The sequence below is a fragment of the Leptodactylus fuscus genome, chromosome 6 (genome assembly GCF_031893055.1).
Source record: "Leptodactylus fuscus isolate aLepFus1 chromosome 6, aLepFus1.hap2, whole genome shotgun sequence".
NCBI lineage: Eukaryota > Metazoa > Chordata > Amphibia > Anura > Leptodactylidae > Leptodactylus > Leptodactylus fuscus.
Window position 1 is genome coordinate 91,333,363 of NC_134270.1, and position 20,698 is coordinate 91,354,060.

Below are 20,698 nucleotides of genomic sequence, written 5' to 3' on the forward strand. Positions count from 1 at the left end.
GCAAAAATATCTCAAATTTTTGAAAAGCACCATTAGTGTGTGCAAATTACCTGTCTGACCCTATAGATGAACAGCCTGCAGGGGATATTCTTACCTGTTGCCCTTGTAGCCTCTGCTGGAGCTGCATCCTCAACTGTTTTGGAATGTTTGTCCGAGGTCTCATAAGATTAGCCCTTGGGTGCATTCCTTGCAGGGAGAAATTGCCTTGTTGTTGCCCCATTTGTCCCATCATGGAATTGAATGGTGCATGTTGCCCCTGCATGTTATTGAAGCCTCCAGCTTGCATTGTGGATCCTTGCCCTGGATAAGGCTGCCCGTACATAGGAGGCTTCTGATCGATTAGCACTGGAGAGTCTTGAGGCTGAAAAGCATCTGGTTGAGGCTCTAGAGCCTGGCCCTGCAGATTTACAGACAGCAGAACAGTGTATAAGCTGCTGTAGGTTTTTGTATTGACACCCACCCCTAACATACCCAACACCTACCTGATTGACAAGTTCAGGGATCCCCAGGGCCCGATCTATTTCTTCCAGTCCATTGGGGTCTGTGTTACTCAGGAGGGTATGCAGTTGGTCTAGCAGAGCAATCTCATCTGTATGTCCATCTACAGTTGATGGAGGACATAGAAGATCATCTAAGGAACTGCGGCCAAGCTGCCTGCAGGATAGAGAGTGCAAACAGTGTTAGTTCTGTGCACCATATAAAAACAGGGAAGATTTAAAAACCCCAAGACAAGCAAGCTATAAACTGCTGTGTACATCTACCTCTTTCATCTCATATACTTTTCTCCCTCTCTTTATATTTTTTTTCTGTTAGAGTCTACATAATATAGTCATCCAGCAGAGCTACTTTCGATGCCAGGCACAAAACTTTTAGGCTGTGGCCCCATGTTGTGGAAGTTTTTGTTGCAGATTTTTGATATAAAGTCAGGAATGGATTGAGCAGAAGGCAGAAGTATAAGCAATTCCTATATATTTATTATTTCTTTTATAGCCACTCTTGACTTTGGCTCAAAAAACTGTAGCAAAATATGCAACAAAGAAAGTTGCAATGTGGGCCTCGGCCTTGGGGTGTTAGTACAAGTCTGCATTTTGACTTGTGGTCACATTTTCATCAAGGTTATTCACCATCATTGGTGAAAAACATGTATTAAGAAGAGTAAAATGAAAAGTGTAATAATAGCAGCTGCCTTAGTCATGGACACGGTGGAGAGCTGTATAAGTAAACAAAAAAAAAAAATTAAGATCTGGTCCCACCTGTTCTGAGGTCCATTAGGACCCTGTTCCATTGACATCATGCTGTCTGGCCAGGATCCTACAGGGTTGGAAGGAGACTGTCCATAAGGGTTGGAACCCATTCCTATTGGCAGGTCATTGGGTCCTAGAATTCAATATAAAAATCTCAGTATTACAGCAAAAAAATGAATACACAAATTGAAGGATAAAATGAGACATCTGGGTAGGCTCTCAGGCACAAGGTAATATTCTAAATCTGTGCTCCATGGGTACTTAAATAGGTTGGTCCTACGGTAAATATCAATGGCCCTCCCTTACAATAGGTCATCAAGTCAGATTTGTGAAGGGGAGGGGTCCGTTAGCACCCACGCATCAGCTGATTTCTGCTAAGTGTATGGAGCTCCCTTAAAGTGGCTCTATCACTGGATTTAGATAAACATATGCCTTAATAGCCTTTATAAAGGCTATTCAAGCCCTGCTAATCGTTTGTTAAAAGATCCCCCGTTTTAATGAATTACCTTTTAAACGTATATGTAAATGAGCCCTTGGATGCACCGTGGGCGTTCCCATGCACCCCTCTGTTCACGCCCACCTCTGTGGTTCTTCTATGTAAATCCCTCCTCCTGCTTTCGTTTCACCAGCTCTTACTGTCTCTTCCCTGCTCCTGAAAAAGGACCTGTGATGATGTCACTACTGCTCTGTGATTGGCTTGTCCCTGTGATGACGTCATTACAAGGTCCTTCATCGTCTAAGTAGTGATCTATTCACTGCAAGGGCTGCATGCAGCGCCCTGTGTCTATCATAGCATAGATGGATCTACTATGCACATAGAGATCACACAGGGAGCGGCAGCCCCTACTCTGTATAATCACTACTTAGAACAGTCTTTCTCAAAGTGGGCGATAACGCCCCCTTGTGGGCGCTGGAGGCCTATAGGGGGGCAGTAAAGGGCACAGAGAAGATTGGGGGACGTTGAAGCGGTTTAGGGGGGCGATGGCTAATTTAAAGGGGTGGTATCATAACAATGATTCTATCTATACTGCTTGTTAATGTGGATTTAAGACTTTTCCTAAATACACTGCTTTAGCAAAACTGCTTTGTTTGTCCACTATCTTACTTTATTCACTTCATTATGGACACTAGCACCTGGCCCCCTGCTCATTGCTGAGGGAGCCACATGACGTAGCTCCCTGCTATGTGGGGGGAGAGAGGCGGGGGGGGGGGGGGGGCTGAGTGCATACCTCCCAACCGTCCTGATTTCCGCGGGACAGTCACGATTTGGGTGACATGTCCCGCGGTCCTGGTTGGAGGGAGGTATGTCCCGATTTCAACTCAGATCTGTGTCCAGAGGATGCAGATCTGAGTTGAACACATTTGCGGCTGAAGCAAGGAGCTGACACAGGTCAGCTCCTCTCTTCAGCCGCATATGTGTTAGCGAGAGAGGCGCGCAGAGAGCGGCGAGGGAGCGGAGGAGAAGGTAAGTTTAATGTGGACGTGGAATGTGAAACTGGGGGCAGATGAAGGAGAGGACGGCATGACACTGGGGACAGAGATGGAGAGGACGGCATAACACTGGGGGCAGAGATGGAGAGGATGGCATGACACTGGGGGCAGAGATGGAGAGGATGGCATGACACTGGGGGCAGATGAAGGAGAGGACGGCATGACACTGGGGGCAGATGAAGGAGAGGACGGCATGACACTGGGGGCAGATGAAGGAGAGGACGGCATGACACTGGGGGCAGATGAAGGAGAGGACGGCATGACACTGGAGGCAGAGATGTGGGGACATGAATCTAGGGGCAGAGATGGAAGGGGGACATAAAACTGGGGGCAGATGAAGGGTGTATATGAAACTGGGGGAGAGATAGAGGGGAGACATAATTTACAGGTGACTGTAGGAGGATTATACTGTGTGCGGGCACATGATAAATTAATGAGTGGGCGGAGTCAACACAAAAGTGGGCGGGGGTAAATTTTCTGCGACGCGCTACGCGCGCCGCACATTTTGTCCTTCTTTCAGTTCTTCAAAAGTTGGGAGGTATGTGAGTGTACGGAGCCAACCTGTGTCTGCACCACACATACACATCACATCACCTAGCTCCCTGCTGTGAGATAGAGGGGGGGGGTGAGGAATAAGTGCTGCTTTCTTATATAAAGCAGTCCAAATCCTACTGGGCTAAAGGACCGGGTCTCTCTGTTCACTAGGATAAAGCTTTATTATATAGAGCAGGCTGCTAGTGGGCAGAGGAGCCAGGTCCTTTAGGAAACTCCGTACAAGGTAAATCCAAGTCTACAGGACCTTTTGATGACATCACAGGCCCTTCAGTCATCCCATAGGATCACTGGGGGGGCGCTAGAAAATAATTCTCGAAGTGGGCGGTAGACAAAATAAGTTTGAGAACCTCTGACTTAGAAGGACCTTGTAGTGATATCATCACAGGGACAAGCCAATCACAGAGCAGTAGTGACATTATCACAGGTCCTTTTCCAGAAGCAGGGAAGAGACAGTTAGTGGTTCTTACATAGAAGAACCACAGAGAAGGGTGTGAACAGAGCATGACGTGAGGGGTGAACGGGAATGCCCACAGTGCACGGACGGCTCATTTACATATACATTTAAGAGGTAACTCATTAAAACTGGGGGGGGGGGGTCTTTTAACAAACGATTAGCTGGACCTGAATAGCATATGTTTACCTGAAATAGGGAAAATCCAGTGATCGAGCCCCTTTATTTTATTTTTTTTGGAAGAGAGAAAGAAAGGAGAAAGAAAGAAAGAAAGAAAGAAAGAAAGAAAGAAAGAAAGAAAGAAAGAAAGAAAGAAAGAAAGAAAGAAAGAAAGAAAGAAAGACACAGACAGACAGACAGACAAAGAAAGAAAGAAAGAAAGAGAGCCCCTTTAATATTGAACCTCTGGGTTTTTAAGATTTTGCATGGAGGTTCATTTGCTCACATTGTGTAAATCAATTTTGTATCTCATACATGGAAGAGAGGAAGGGAGATCGTCCCATACATTGTCATTACTTATAAATACTGTATCCTACAGAGCAGATATCACTCATTTTATCACATAATATGACTGTAAAGGGGGGCAGGACACAACAACTACACCCATCATCCTGGGGGTGAATTCTGCAACACAAACTGGAAAAAAATTTGGGGGATAGTAACATCATAAACTCATCCTCACTCATTGGTATCATCTGCTGCTGCAGCACTGGTCGGTTCCCTGAAATACTATTGGATCGTGTTGGAAGCCCCGCCAAGTTCCCACTCATCGTTGGCCTAGGCATGGATGTGTTGTACTCTGACCCCTGCCTCCCAACTGGGCCACTGCTGGGGGGCTCCAAGCGGCCGACAGCAGAGTTCTGCATAGACCAATCCCCTGCTGAGTGCTGACCCATACTTCTGTTGGGACCATTACCTGGAAATGCAAGAAGAGAAATCAGGTAAAATATTATACAGACCTAAATGATCAACCCTCCACTGGTCCCCATTATATGATGCATACCCATTAGCCCAAAGTTGTCTTGTGCGTCCATCATTCTTGGACTTCCCATCATACTTTGCTTTGGCATTACTGGAAAATTACTGACATTCCTGACTGGTGGAGTGGAGCTCCCTGGAATTGTGCTGTCCAACGACATTGCCCGATTAAAAGGGGGCCGATTGATCTGTACATTCTGTGGACTTCTCATACCTAAAAAGTAGAGAGGGAAATTCAATAAAAAAAATAAACTACTGCCAGTCCAGTGAATGAAAATGAAAAGGACCACTAAATATTTAAAAAAATAAATAAATTACACATGCTAGAAAACAAATCATAGTGAAAGAGATGTATTAAGACTGGATTTATCAAGTTTTCAGAAATGTGGTATGCAGGGCACAACCTGTCATGCACAAAAATATGAGACTTCTACCAGAAACTGGTGTAAAATATGAATATTTTCCTCTCATTTTGTCTAACTGCAAAATGTGAAAAAAAAGAAAAAATTTAGATGCAACTCATGTTTTCTCCTCTTTAATATTACTGAGGTAACAAGTTTAGAGGAAAAATCCTAATAGTACAAAATAAATTGTGTAAGAGTCCGATCACATGGTCATGACGTCATCAGAGGTCCTTTAGCACACTAGGATCTACCCTGCAGATGAGTGGCCAGGATTCATTGTGTCTTATGGAAGATGTCTGTTGTATGGAGGAGAGGAAGCTAAAGTAAAGTAAAGTAAAGTGACACACACAGGGACCTTCCTATAGTTACTCTGCCCATTAATGTCAGGCATTTGGGGTTATTAATTTAGTTTCAGTAACTCAATGTGCCTCACATTAACAGTTAACCCCATCATGTTCCTCATATTAACCCCTGTGTGCCCCATATAAGGGTTACTAATACAGTGTTGGCCAAAAGTATTGGCACCCCTGCAATTCTGTCAGATAATACTCAGTTTCTTCCAGAAAATGATTGCAAGCACAAATTCTTTGGTATTAATATCTTCATTTTTTTTTTTTTTGTTTGCAATGAAAAAACACAAAAATGAAAAAAAAAAAAAAGTCAAATCATTGATCATTTTACACAAAACTCCAAAAATGGGCCGGACAAAAGTATTGGCACCCTCAGCCTAATACTTGGTAGCACAACCTTTAGACAAAATACCTGCGAACAACCGCTTCCAGTAACCATCAATGAGTTTCTTACAATGCTCTGCTGGAATTTTAGACCATTCTTCTTTGGCAAACTGCTCCAGGTCCCTGAGATTTGACGGGTGCCTTCTCCAAACTGTCATTTTGAGATCTCTCCACAGGTGTTCTATGGGATTCAGGTCTGGACTCATTGCTGGCCACTTTAGAAGTCTCCAGTGCTTTCTTTCAAACCATTTTCTAGTGCTTTTTGAAGTGTGTTTTGGGTCATTGTCCTGCTGGAAGACCCATGACCTCTGAGGGAGACCCAGCTTTCTCACACTGGGCCCTACATTATGCTGCAAAATTTGTTAGTAGTCTTCAGACTTCATAATGCCATGTACACAGTCAAGCAGTCCAGTGCCAGAGGCAGCAAAGCAACCCCAAAACATCAGGGAACCTCCGCCATGTTTGACTGTAGGGACCGTGTTCTTTTCTTTGAAGGCCTCTTTTTTTTCCTGTAAACTATGTTGATGCCTTTTCCCAAAAAGCTCTACTTTTGTCTCATCTGACCAGAGAACATTCTTCCAAAACATTTTTGGCTTTTTCAGGTAAGTTTTGGCAAACTCCAGCCTGGCTTTTTTTATGTCTCTGGGTAAGAATTGGGGTCTTCCTGGGTATCCTACCATATAGTCCCTTTTCATTCAGACGCCGACGGATAGTACGGGTTGACACTGTTGTACCCTTGGACTGCAGGGAAGCTTGAACTTATTTGGATGTTAGTCAAGGTTCTTTATCCACCATCCGCACAATCTTGCGTTGAAATCTCTCGTCAATTTTTCTTTTCCGTGCACATCTAGGGAGGTTAGCCACAGTGCCATGGGCTTTAAACTTCTTGATGACACTGCGCATGGTAGACACAGGAACATTCAGGTCTTTGGAAATGGACTTGTAGCCTTGAGATTGCTCATGCTTCCTCACAATTTTGCTTCTCAAGTCCTCAGACAGTTCTTTGGTCTTCTTTCTTTTCTCCATGCTCAATGTGGTACACACAAGGACACAGGACAGAGGTTGAGTCAACTTTAATCCATTTCAACTGGCTGCAAGTGTGATTTAGTTATTGCCACCACCTGTCAGGTGCCTCAGGTAATTAACAGGTGCTGTTAATTACACAAATTAGAGAAGCATCACATGATTTTTTTAAACAGTGCCAATACTTTTGTCCACCCCCTTTTATATGTTTGGTGTGGAATTATATCCAATTTGGCTTTTTGACAATTCTTTTTGTGGTTTCCCATTGAAGACAAATTAAATGAAGATAATAATGCCAAAGAATTTGTGATTGCAATCATTTTCTGGAAGAAAATGGAGTATTATCTGACAGAATTGCAGGGGTGCTAATACTTTTGGCCAACACTGTATGTGAGACACATGGGGGTACTAATGAAGGACCTTAATTATGAAGATACCTAATTATTACCTCCATAAGTCCCACATATCAGTGACTCTTATGTGAGGCACACAGGGGGATAATGTGAGGGACATGATGGTGTTAACTGCTATTACTCTAATCCCCATGGAGTTACTAAGCTGTAATGCACATAACCAGACTTTTTTATCTGCAATGGTGGATTTCCCCCCCTCGGCTTATACTCGAGTCAATAAGTTTTCCCAGTTTTTTGTGGTAAAATTAGGGGTCTCGGCTTATACTCGAGTATATACGGTACTTGTTTATTTTGTGACATACCCTCCTCAACATTGAGATTGAAAAGACCAAGGGAGGACAAGCTGTAAGTTTATGCAAATTAACGAAGTAGCAGGTGTCACCAAATGATCAAGTTTTCAGGCTCATAGATCCCACCTGCAGCTACACTCACTGAGCACATCCATTACCGCCACATGGCAAGTCTTCTTTCCTCCTTGGCCAGCTATTGTTGCATCCAGTGGCCTCTACGCCGTCCTTTCTAGTAAGCTATAGCAATATCTGTATATCCCATACCATAGGACTCTCTCATATAAAATATAATATATATGTGTATGTATATGTGTGTGTGTGTAGAGAGGTATAGTGTGGGAGAACTGCTACTTTTCCCCAAGACTGTTGCAGTATGCACATGCGTTTAGCTTGTAGGTCCTGGACTGGAGTAAAGTTCGGGCCAGACCTGCAGGGCGATCCACTCCAGGCTTGGAAACAGACCAGCAGGGCTTTGTAAGTAGCACAGGTGCGCTGGTTAGGGGGAGAGAGACAAACACTGACAGTCAGGGTTCGTTCACATCTGCGCCCATACTCTGTTCTGCAGGTTTCCGTTTCCTGCACAAAACAAGGGCAGGAGACGGAAACCTGCTGGCATGTTTCAATCCCATTCATTTGAATTGGCTTGAAAAGTGTCCGGCCGTGTGCACATTTTATGCTGTCCGCGGCTAAACCGTTTTTTTTTAAACCGGACACAGAGTCGGACATGCAGTACTCTGTGTCCCGTTTTAAAAAAAATGGTTTCGCCGCGGAGCGCATAAAACACTCACCAGCGCTCACAGGCAGACTTGGCATGACAGGTTTCCGTCTTCTGCATGCAGAAGACGGAAACCTGAAAACGGAGTTCAGGCGCTGGTGTGAACCCAGCGTCAACCAGTCTGGGAGAAAGCTCTGCCAAAGGGGACACTACTAAAGAGCTGGGTATGTGCACCTCTTGTTGATCTTGAAAACGTTGTTTGTTAGGTGGCCAGCGGTAGGCTGACCCCTGGTTAGTGAGGGAACAATCTGTGTAGTAAGCCACCGGAGAGGCGTAGGGTTTTGTTTTCTTCTGTTTGTTTTTGATATGCTGAGCAGCACAACCTGTACATTCAAACTTGTCTGCTGCAATTTGAAGAAGAAACCAGAGCGTCTGCATCCCCCGTACATCACTATATATATATATATATATATATATATATATATATATATATATATATATATATATATATATATATATATATATATATATATATATATATATATATCTCTATCTATTGTGCCTCTGCTACACAATATGAATACGTATCCATAGGTATATTATTACACAATAAAAAGTCGCCATTGGGTATTAATTACAAAAGATGGCATATGCCCAATCCATACCAGAACGTGATTAGTGGTCTGATTAATATCGCCATCTCCATTCCATACAGTTCATATAATTATATTAGGACTTACTTATTGTGATCTGTATATTCTCTTAGTGACTTTAACAAAGACCTCGGAGTTACCGAAACATCCCATCATTAATAGTTGCCTTTTTTCTATTGTTTAGTTTGCAATATTAAAATTGGATTTATAAAATGAACCTAATCATCACTCCTAGAAGGTGTGTGATGTTGTATCTTTCCGATTTAGCTCCAATCAGACATGTGGGAGAGACATAAAAGTCAAATTGAAAGCAAAAATTTTTAACCACATGAAACCTCAAATATTGGATCAAGCAGTGTGCAATGAATGTGCTGTTCATCGACATGCCAGCCATGGCCACTTGTCGCCAATTGAGAGGAACAGAATCCCTGAACAGAGACCTTGGTTTATTACTCAGGCAGTGCCTTAGGTTGAAAAGTCAGAACTTTTCAACATAATGTCTCAAAGGTTGGGAGAAAATGTCATTTAGAAATCCTTTCTATATCACAAGTGGAATTGGAAGTCAAACCCCAAGTGTGCACAACAGTGTCGGCACATAACTATCAGAAGGCATTTGCACAACATCTGACTATAAGCCAGAAATTCAGCAACTGGTGTTCCATTAACCATCATGCCACCACTCTTAAAAGCTATTATGGTGCACAGCAAGATGGCAATGAAGAATTGAAAATTGGGTTGACCACATGGGCAAAGCCATGAAGAAAATGTCCCATCAGGCCTACTTCTGGGATTATGGTATGGGGGGGATAAAATGTACTTTAGTTAGACCCCTCTAATTTTCATTTCAGGTACACTAACAGCTGGGCATTATACTGATTTGGTTGTGGAAACAACAATAAAACAACCACCACTTTTCTTAAGTGTATGAGGAGCTGTTTTTAACAGGACACACCACTAGGCTCCATGTTGCTCATGCTACTGTGAGCAGCCGGCAGGGACTGATGCCATGGCCTGTAGTGTCTTCAGACACGTGTCCCAAAGAACACATCTGGGACATTATTGGCGAAGAAATCTGCCAGCAACCAATTTTGAGGATTCATGTGTTCAACTGCATTCAGCATGGCATAACATTCCTCAGACAACTGTTAATAACTTCACTGATATCATACCAAGGAGTGTGTGTATATCTGTGCACAACACTCATTCTATACTAAATAAAATTGACAGTCTGTAATGTTTGTTTCCATTTTATAATCATTTGCATATCATTAAGATGTCCATTGATCCCATGATTTGCATAATCCCAAGACTTTTCCTTGTTGGGGTTGCAATGGATAAAGACATTTATGATTTTTTGTTTCTTTTTTTTTTTTTCCTCTCATGAGGACTGCACAGCTTGTGCTCATTGAGTGAATTAGGCCCAATATAAAACTGTTTTTAAGAAGATTATATTTAAAAAGTCCAGTCAATTGCAGTGTAATAAAATCTACATCTCGATCACTACTTTATGCTGTACTCAGATCAGCATAATTTGCAGAACTTTAGCCTTATTAACAAAGAAATGCATCTGTAGCGAATATACCTAATGGTGTTTTGTCCTGTAACACTGGCTGTTTGGCTGCCATGTTACCTGTACTTGAAGTCATAGAGTTGGTGTAAAAGTCAGAGCCTGCGAGGTCACCAAGGATGGCATCCAAGTGATCCAAGTCTCCAGACACCTGAAACAAGGCATGATAGTTAACAAGTATAGTATTCCTGGACTGCATTATCTACTCATGTAACATGTCACTTCAAAGCTCTAATGTCTATGGCCCAGATACAGGATGAGAGGATGGCAAAGCCAAATTATATACAGATCGATATATACAGATAGATGAAACCTTTAGCACTTAAAAACCTACAAAGTGTGCTGAGGCCATAGAACTGGGGATAAATTATACTAAACACAATAGATCCAAAAGGCAACAGCTCATCACAGATGGTAATAAATGATCCAATAAAAAAAAAAAAAATACCACAACAATGTCACCAAAAGAATAATATACCCTTAGGTTTGGTGACCTACTCCGCGCTCTTTATGCTGAAATGAAGAATCGGTTTTGATAATGTTAACCACTATTTTATTACAGATAACGCGTTTCGGAGTTTTTTGCACTTCACGAGTGCTACCCCTTCATCAGATCTCTATTAGTCTATTTGCAATTTCTTGCTTCTTTCTAGAAGCGCGGCCGTTTCTATTGTTATCTACATCTCCCATACCAAAAGAATATGATGATAGTGGGTGAAATAAAGGGAAAAGTAAGGATTTCTTATTTTTCAGGGTTTTTTTTTTTTTTTTTTTATAGTGTAGGTGAGGGCAATGCTGGTACACTGTACCTCCCTCCTTCCAAGCCCTTGCTCCTATCAAAACAGAGAGGAGGACAAAAAAAAAAAAAAAAAATATCACAAAGCACAATACAGTGGTGGGGCTCTTTCCATAGTACTGGATCAGTCAGATCTGAACAGAACCAGATCGGTTTATAGATACACCATCAAACAGTATATTGTTTCCTGTCTACAATGGGCTGACTCCTCCCCCACAACCCAAAAAAAAGAAAAATATCTGAAAAAAGGAACTCTGATCTGGTTACCTCTTCCACAGGCTCAGTCTTTATTTTCGTGTCTTTTTCTTGGCTGGAGTTTGGGACAGTAGAGCTGCTGCACTGACTGAGTTTATTGTCCATTGGTTCCAATTTGGGCTTCACATCCTTTGTCAGTGATTCCTTTCCCTCATCCTTGTCAAGCAAGTACCTGAGCAGCGCATTGTTCTCCTTCTTCTTGGGGCTCAGCTGTTCTTGTTTCATAGTTGATTCTGTGCAAGCAGAGTTGACCGACTCCTGGAAGTTGTCCTTGCCAGTGGCTTCTGCAGTAATTTTGGCAACCTCAGCAGGAGAGTTTCCATTCTGCAGGAGTTTATGAAGGATGCGGTGCTTCTCCTGGAGCATGGAGCCGTGCATGTTAGAAGTGGAAGAAGAGACACCTGAGGGGGTGGAGGATGACACTCCTGAGGGACTAGTAACATTGGTGGAGGAATCTTTACAGCTAGAGTCTGTGCTGGAGCTGGTCATTGCACTGTGGCTGTGCTCCTCTGTAGAGCAGGTAAGCAGCTGCAGGAGCTTCTTGTGCCCCTTACTTTCCACCTGTGTCCTCTGCTCATCGGAGCCTTCAATTATGTTCTCTTTCATGTCCTTTTCAGTGATATGCTCTCTCCCACTGGGCTGACAAACAGAACTTTCAACCTGTGCTTGTTCACAAAATAACCCGGCAGGACTCTTACACTCCTGGTTTGCCATCTTGCTCTGCTGGGGTATGTTCATGTTGGGGGCACTCTCTGCTTTCTGACCAGGGGATGATAAAGATGACAAGATGGAACTGCCAACTCCTTCACTTATTGCATGGAGGGCACTAAGCGAGCTGCTGGAGAAGCTGCCTCCACTGGTGTTACCAGAAGATCCCATAGGAGAGTTCATTCCTGGATAAGAGAGCAAAGAAATCAAACAGATCCCAACAACGGTCATCAATAAATAAACATAAGAACTTAAGCTGGTAGAAAGGTAAAATACGCCAATGACATGATTGCTGCATGACACCCTCCCTTAGGGAGCTTTCAGACGATGTAACGCTGCGCTCATTCTGATCGTAAAAACATGTTCAGAATGAGCGCGTAAAAAGCAGCTTCCATTGACTTGAATGGGAGCCGGCATACGTGCGCTCACCATTGAAATCAATGGGAGGCTTTTTCCCCTATGCTTTCAATGTATTATGCACGTAGGAATTAAAGTGTCACAATAAAAATTGTACTATTTGCACTATTGATAAACCATTATGAAATTAAAAGAGGTTTACTGTGACTATAAATATTGATCATCTGTCTTCAGGACTGGTCTTCAATATGAGAGCGGTGTGGGTCTGACAGCTGCAACCTTCACAGATCGGCTGGATTAAAGGGACCGAAGCGTTTGGACTAATGCTATGGCCACTTCACTTGCTTACCAAGAGCAATGCCATAAATTGTATAGTCTTTTTGCAACCACATTTAAAGAGGACCTTTCACAGCCTCCATCAAAGGTCTTTTCATCTGTGAATAGCTACATGTCAATCTGTAATGTCAGAAGGGCAGTGACAGGAAGAGCAGTGTGATTCAGAACTCCAATCAATGGCAGCCAGTGTCAGAGCGCAGAATCACCCCCCCCCCCCCATCTGTCCTGCGTGACACTACCCTCCGGATAGTACAGAGTCTAAATAGCTTATAAGGTATGAAAACTAATAGTATTTTCTTCTCTAGTCCCCACTGCTTCTGAGCAATCAATACTACCGTTCTAGAATCAGTGGAGCAGCAGCTACTAAGTGATGTACAGAAATGGACTTGTTGGAGGTGGTGACAGATCCTCTTTAAGGGTGTGTTCACATCTGTGCCTCGGTCTCCGCTTCCAGGTTTCGTCTTCTGCCCGAGAACCTGGGCAGGAGACAGAAACTAGCAGTCACTTCTCAAAGCCATTCATTTGAATGGATTTGCAAAGTGTCTGCAGCTTTTGTGTCCGGTTGAAAAAAACCAGTTTTGCCGTGGAGACCACAAAACGCTCACAGGCTCCATTTCAGCCATGACTGGAATGAGATGGGACTATCATTTTAACCATTGAAAAATATTTTTCTCTGTTTTATATCATACTGGACAGCTTCACAATAGATTGTGCTACATAAGTAACAAGATGAAAGGTGTATAGTAATACCAGGAATAGGGGAGAACTGGCTGGATCCCATTTTAGGGCTTCCTCGATTGCGGGGTGACATTATCAGGTTGGGTTGATTGTTGCTCATGCCTGGACTCCCATGTGGGGGGCTGCTCATATTTAGTCCATAGTTACTGTTCTGAAAAGATGTTGGCTGCATTCCTGGTCCTTGAGACACAGGCCCCATGTTGCCAGTTGAGCCATATCTCATGCCAGACATTGGTGTAATATTGTTGGTATCCCCTATGCCATAACTGCGGTTCTGAGACGGTATGGGCTGATTAGACGTAACATTCATAGAATTCCCAGGGGCAGAATTTGACTGTAGAGGTGGACGAACTGCTTGTGCCATAGAATTAGGATTTGGCCGGTATCCATTCTGCTCCCTAAAAAAGAAAACAAAAGACCATGGTTATGTGTTATATAGGAATAAATCGGTCATAAGAAAAAGATGCTTGAAAAGTTGTGCTTTGACCAAATATATATGGTAAAAAGGCTTTATCCAGTCATCCATAAAGATTATAATTACACTCACTGGTAACTGGATTACCTTTTAGCCTTCACAGTAGACCTGACAGGAGGGTGTTTGCGCACCCACGGACAGGAAAGAACGAGAAAAATTAGTTAAAAGGCGCCTCCCAGATAGTGGTAAAATTAAGTATTTAAGTTTAAAGTAAGACCAGTCAGGAGGGTGTGGCGTGGCTAGCACTCGAAGCGGACGGCACATGTCGTTAGAGCTACGTCCAGAGCCAGCTAATTTATCCTGAATGTCAGCCAGAAACCTGGTGCCCCGGGCTCTTCTTCTTGTGGGACGCGCTCCTGACTCTGTCCTCTCACCTGTGGACCTCCGTGGCGGTGCCTCCGACATTAGTGCGCCTGGTGAGGTTGCAGCCTACTCCAACTACACGAGGCTGGCGGCCATTTTATATCCTTTCAGCGCTGCTGCGCGGCATACTCACCCAGTATGCGGCCTGGACCCTGCTACAAGACTACTCTGCCTGCGCTGGGGGTTCTGAGCTCCCGATCCTCCCACGGAGTTGGCAGTCACCTGTATTGTTTCCAACCTGGGTACCATCATGGTTAAGCTGCTGCTACCGCCTGTTGGTGAGGAGTTCCAGCTGGAGGCCTCTGTTCTCTAGGCCATCTTCCCTCCTCCTCATGCTTGAAACCAGCGATCTCCTCATTGCTATATGTACAGACTCTCTGTTGGCCTATCCGGACTGTCAATTTGGGGTCCCTCCTCTAGTTCCTCCTGGCAATTACCCTGCATGGTGTGAACTGTTATACTTTCATAATCACGCTGCCCGCTCTCTCCTGGAAGTCTCACTTATAAACCAGTGGTAATCTGACACATCTCCTGCTGCTCATCTGCCTGTTTTCCCACAGGGATTGACTTATCCTCCTGTTGTTCCTCCTGGCAATCTGCTAGTGGACTTTTGTACCTTCATATATATGCTGCCTACTCCACTTTGTATTACTCTCCTATAATCCTGGGCCTGTAGTTGCTCGTCTCAGTGGACTTGTGTTCTTTTATCGTCACCATACCCACTCTTACAGTACGCAGGAAGAGCAGTCGCAGACTCTCTAAAAAGAGTCACCTGCAGCCGGCCTCTGTTTCTGATTGTCTACGGGGGTTTGCTAGATCAGCTATCCCCCCTGCCTCTGCTGACCTTCCTATGGAGGATATAGAACCCACCTTGAAACAGATGACTGCACAGTTGTTTGAGGCGATCCAGGCCAGCACCTCTTCCCTAACTGGTAAAATGGAGGAAGTTAAAATTGACCTTGGCCTGCTTCGCCAGGACTTTCAGACTTTGCGAGGCAGGGTGAGTGAGGTAGAGGACAGAGTATCTCATGTGGGAGACTCAGTTCAACACCTTCCTGCTAAAATTCAAGAGCTGGAGCAGGCAGCGAGCCTCTGGACACAGAGGGTCGATGATTTAGAGAACAAGCTACGTTGCAATAACTTGCAAATTTTGGGTCTGCCGGAACGGGCAGAGGGAGTTGATCCTTGCTTGATCCTTCGTGAAAAAATGGCTGCAAGATACCTTACCAGATGCCTATTTTTCGTCTATATTTGCTGTTGAACGGGCCCATAGAGTTCCGGCCAAGCCGCCTCCTCAAGGTGCACCTCCTCATCCCCTACTGGCTCGTCTAATTAACAGCACTGATCGTGATACTGCTCTGCGGGCTGGACGCCAGGCTGGAGAGATTAAATATAATGGAGCTGCGGTGGTGATTTTACCAGATTTTTCAGCTGCCCTTCAGAGCATCCTTTGTGGCGACTAAGAGGAAACTACATGAGAAAGCTATACAATACTCCATGGTTTATCCCGCAAGGCTCCAGATTGTACATGGCGACCGGTTTATCTTCACTTCCCCCAAAGATGCGGAGGACTGGCTATCCCTACTGTCTCGATCTCCACAGCACTGATTTTGTGCCTTGTGGTGAGAGGTCCTGTGCGACAGACAGTTTTATATGTTTGGCGTCTTGTCCGGAGTGTGATTCTTCTGGTTATACTACCTTGTTTGTCTCCAATGTTAGGGTGGACATTGTACTGCTCTGGTTAAGTCGGGGTGTTCAATGTATTATTACTATGTTTTCTTACTCTTGGCTCTGTTACATTCACTACAGTTAGCTTAATACTGACTTGTTCTTTTGAGATAGTGCCCCATCTACTCTAGGTGCACTTCCCCCCATTATTTGTAGCCACGGTTGCTGGTATGACCAGTGTTTTCCTAATGTTTGAGAATCTCTTAACGCCTTATGTAGGCGCATTGTTCTGTTAAGTCTATGTTTATGACTGGTTTTTGGTTTGCCACTTGCTGCTGCATGCCTGGGTTCAGATACATCTCACACCAGCTGGTTATCCCGCTCTGAGGCCCTGGGCCTCCATACAGAGTTACAAGCTGCTATAGCGTCACTTAGTGTTTTTTCATGGAATGTGAGGGGTATGGGTAATCCACGCAAACACTCTGTTATCTTCTCTCAGATCAGGAGGGTTGATCCCCATGTTGTGTGTCTTGAGGAGATACACCTGGTGCCAGATAGTTCTAAATGGTTTCAGAAGCCATGGGTCCCATGGGCTGCTCATTCCATGCCCCATACTACATGCTCTAGAGGAGTGTCTATCTTAACACATCGTAGACTTCGGTGAAAGCCAGGTTTACCTGAAAGAGATCCTGTGGGACGATATGTGTTTGCCCAGGCTTGGACTGTATGTAATCTTAGGGGTATAGCTGCCTCCTGCCTCTGACCTGTCTGTACTCCAGAGAGCAGCACAGTTTGTGTCTAAGTTCCCTGATGCAGTAATACTTTGCCTCGGGGACTTAATAAGGTAATGAATAATGCTTTAGATCGAATTTTTGCTGGGTCGGATCCTTTGCCCTCCTCTCATCCGACATCCATGGCTAAGTTGGTCCAGGAGTTGGGAAGGCAGGACTTGGAGGATTCAATTTCCGGATGCCCATGTATTCTCTTACCATTCTGGTCATAGGCACGCCCTGTCCCGTATAGATTATGCCTTTGGGAATGTAAAAGTTTGATCCCTGCTACAATCAATATATTATCTGCCAAGGGCAGTCTCTGACCACCCCCCTCTTTTAGTCACCTTAGATTTGGTGGGACCATCAAGTCACAACAGGGCTGCCGTATACACCCCTTCTGGCTTAAACTGTTCTTGCCAAATGATAGGATACCGGACCAACTTCAGGTATTTCTTGCGGTTAACTCCCCTGATACCTTCCCATCCCTTTTGTGGGAAACCACTAAGGCAGAGGTTGTATAAAATCGTCCATTTCCTTTATTAAACAGGAGTTCTCTTTGCTAGAAAATACCCTGGCTACTCAGTGTACCTCTTTCGCGGCTGCTTATATAGCTAATCTGACTGATGAGACTAGATCCCAGTGATTACAAGGGTAGGCAGAACTTGCATGCGTTACATGATAAGTCTCGCAGATCCCTATTTTTCAGTAAACAAAAATTCTATGAACTTGGCATTCGAGCAGCTTGTTGGCCCATCTGGTACATCAGAACACAGCTTCTGCTATTCTTAGGGTGTACTTGGCGACGGGTGAGACCCTATCTAACAGTTCAGATATTCAAGCCAGGTTTCATCAGTACTATAGAGATCTGTATCTTTCCAAGCTCAGGGTTAGCAATTAAGAGCTGGCTGCATACCTCGGGTCCATCCCCTTTCCCAACTTGACAGATGACCATCATGCGCTTTTGGACTCCCCCTTTACTATGGAGGAGTTGACGGAGATGCTGTCTGATATGGCAAGAGGGAAATCCCCAGGCCCCGACGGTATCCCTGTAGAGGTTTATGCCCAGTATAAGGATATGCTTCTCCCTGTACTGTTGAATTGCTATAAATCTGCCTTTGCGGGCCGTGGTCTCTTGGCATCCTTCTATGTTGATACTATCATCCTGTTACTTAAGCCAGACAAGGACCCGCTGGACAGTGGCTCGTATAGGCCTATATCTTTATTGAGCATTGATTATAAACTCCTAACCAAAATGTTTGCGAACAGGCTTAACTCTGTAGTTTTGGACTTCGTTCGACCAGACGGGCTTCATGCTGGGCAAATCTACATCAGACAATCTCAGGCGCGTCCAGGTGGTGGCTAATATAGGTGCATCTTCTCCTGAGGATTGGGCGATAGTTTCTGTTGAATGGTCTTTCCTCTTGCAATCCTTACACAGGTATGGTTTTGGAGATGGCTTCATTACTTGGATTTCCCTTTTGTATAGTTCCCCCAGAGCAGCATTGTCAATTAATGGCTCGCTGTCTCTGTACTTTTCATTGGGTACAGGCATGCGGCAGGACTGCCCACTATCGCCGCTACTGTTTCCCTGGCTGTAGAACCCCTAGCTATACTACTTAAACAAGACCCTGTCTATAAGGGTATAACCATTGGCTCCCGGGAGGAGAGAGCCGCACTTTATGCTGATCATCTCCTCCTATTTATGACTAATCCCTCTGTATCGTTACCTCAAGCCATGGCGTTGATAGATGAATTTGGCAACTACTCGGACCTGCGGACGAACTGGGTCAAATCCTCTTACATGCACATCGGCCGTGTTTCGGCTGCGGTGGAGGGAAGTGTGATGTGTAGGTTACCAGTGGTTTCAGCCTGTAGCTATCTAGGCATTGTTATTTCTAAAGATCATAAGAGACTCCTAGACAAGAATATCTTCCCCCTTATCTCACACTTCAGGACTAAATTTTAGACCTGGGCTGCTTTGCCTTTATTGGTAGCAGGCAGGATTAACCTGGTGAAGATGATAGTTTTACCCAAATGTCTGTATGATTTGAGTCATGCAGCCATGTCCATGCCTCTCCGACTTTTTAAACACATGCACTCCTTGATAGTTTCCTTTGTATGGGGCCACTCCATGTCCAAGATGAAATTATCTGCTCTGCAGAGACCAAAGCAGCTCGGTGGTGCTTTGCTCCCCGACCTGTTTCTTTATTATCTAGCGAGTCAGCACCACTTTATTAAGCCTTGGCTCTCCTCAGACCAGCTTCAGGAACCCGAGGCGCATCTGGCTCACCACCTGGACCTGCGTACCCTGTGGCCGATGTTGGAACAGCCTCAGCTGTTTAAGGGTAGTCTTTTGCCCATTCATGCCTTGGCAGTGCAGGTTTGGAGGCAGGCTCGGAAGGTGTCCTCCTACTCTGATACCCCAGCGGAAACCCCTATATGGAATAATCCTGGCTTGACTGATCTTTTTGAGTTACCCAGAGCTCAGTCCTGGCCGCGATATGGTGTGACCTCCCTGGCTGATCTATACACACAAGGGGTGTTTGTTACATTTGACTCCTTAACTACCTCACAGGAGATCCCTCGACCTCAATTTTTAAGGTTTCTTCAGATAAGACATGCCCTTTCCTCACTGTTCCCTACCCAGCCAAGTGCCATCTCTGAATATCCACTGATTGGTGTGCTGTGTTCTCAGGGCCCTGGGGGTCTCATTTCTATTCTCTATGAACATTTAATTCAAGTGAAAGTGTCCTTAGCTCAGGCCCTGACACATTGGCGCATCAATATTCCAGAGCTGACGGATAAAACGTTTCAGAGTCTCCTCAGTATGTTTCACCTTCAGCCAATAATAAACTTATTAAAATTTTATCTTACATCAGTGCTATCTGACCCAGGCCCGTCTGCATAAGATGGTTCGCTTGCCAGGTCCGAACTGCCTTAGGTGTCCCTGTTCTTATGAGGACTTTTGGCACATGGTGTGGAATTGTCCAATTGTACAGAACTTTTGGAGGGGGGTTTTGGACCTCTTAGCTCGACCTGCCCCATTTTCTCCCGAACTCTGTCTTTTTGGCGTGCTGGAGGAGGAATTGTGGCAGCACCATATTCTGATTTTCCTCCTGGCAAACAGACTTAATGCTTGGCTTCCTCTCCTTGTCCACAAAGATCAGGTCGGCTTTGTTGTCAATGTTGCGACAATACTAGAAGAGCTGTGGACGTGGTGGAGGTTGCCAATCATCACTCTATCCCGGCACTCCTTTTGAGCCTAGATGCCAAAAAGACTTTTGACCGCCTTAACTGGACATTTATGCAGGAAACCCAGAAGGCCTTTGGGTTCTCATGGCTTTTTTGGCGGCTATCCGGGCCCTCTACTCCCATCCCTTCGCCTTCCCCATGCCTCCTCCCCCCCTTTCTCCATCCAGAATGGTACTCGCCAGGGGTGTCCCCTTTCTACTTTGATCTTCGCTCTGTGTATTGAACCCTTGGTGGCCAAAATCCGCCGCAACCCTGATGTCAAAGGAATACAAGTTCGGGACAGAGAATTTAAAGTTTCTCTATTCGCCAACAATGTTCTCCTTACCCTCTCCTCACACTACTCTCCCCAATCTTTTGTGTCTTCTGATGACGTATGGCGACCTCTCGGGGTATAAGGTAAACCCCTCGAAAACCGAGGCGCTCCCTCTTAACATCCCACATGATGACCTTATGCTTCTT

The 20,698-nt window shown here is 44.6% G+C and overlaps 1 protein-coding gene across 4 annotated transcripts in view; it reads right to left on the reverse strand.

Moving 5' to 3' along the window:
• The window catches only part of NCOA3 (nuclear receptor coactivator 3), a 118,282-nt gene that overhangs the window by 12,509 nt on the left and 85,075 nt on the right, over positions 1-20,698 (reverse strand). For 3 of the 4 annotated variants that reach the window (XM_075276756.1, XM_075276755.1, XM_075276754.1), the window contains exons 10-17: positions 13,721-14,106; positions 11,582-12,462; positions 10,534-10,669; positions 4,745-4,933; positions 4,424-4,657; positions 1,254-1,377; positions 483-654; positions 95-397 (exon numbers count right to left, since the gene is read on the reverse strand). In XM_075276756.1, coding sequence (XP_075132857.1) covers positions 95-397; positions 483-654; positions 1,254-1,377; positions 4,424-4,657; positions 4,745-4,933; positions 10,534-10,669; positions 11,582-12,462; positions 13,721-14,106 — 2,425 coding nt within the window. The remainder of the gene's footprint in view (positions 1-94; positions 398-482; positions 655-1,253; positions 1,378-4,423; positions 4,658-4,744; positions 4,934-10,533; positions 10,670-11,581; positions 12,463-13,720; positions 14,107-20,698) is intronic. The other variant, XM_075276757.1, reaches the window with a different exon arrangement.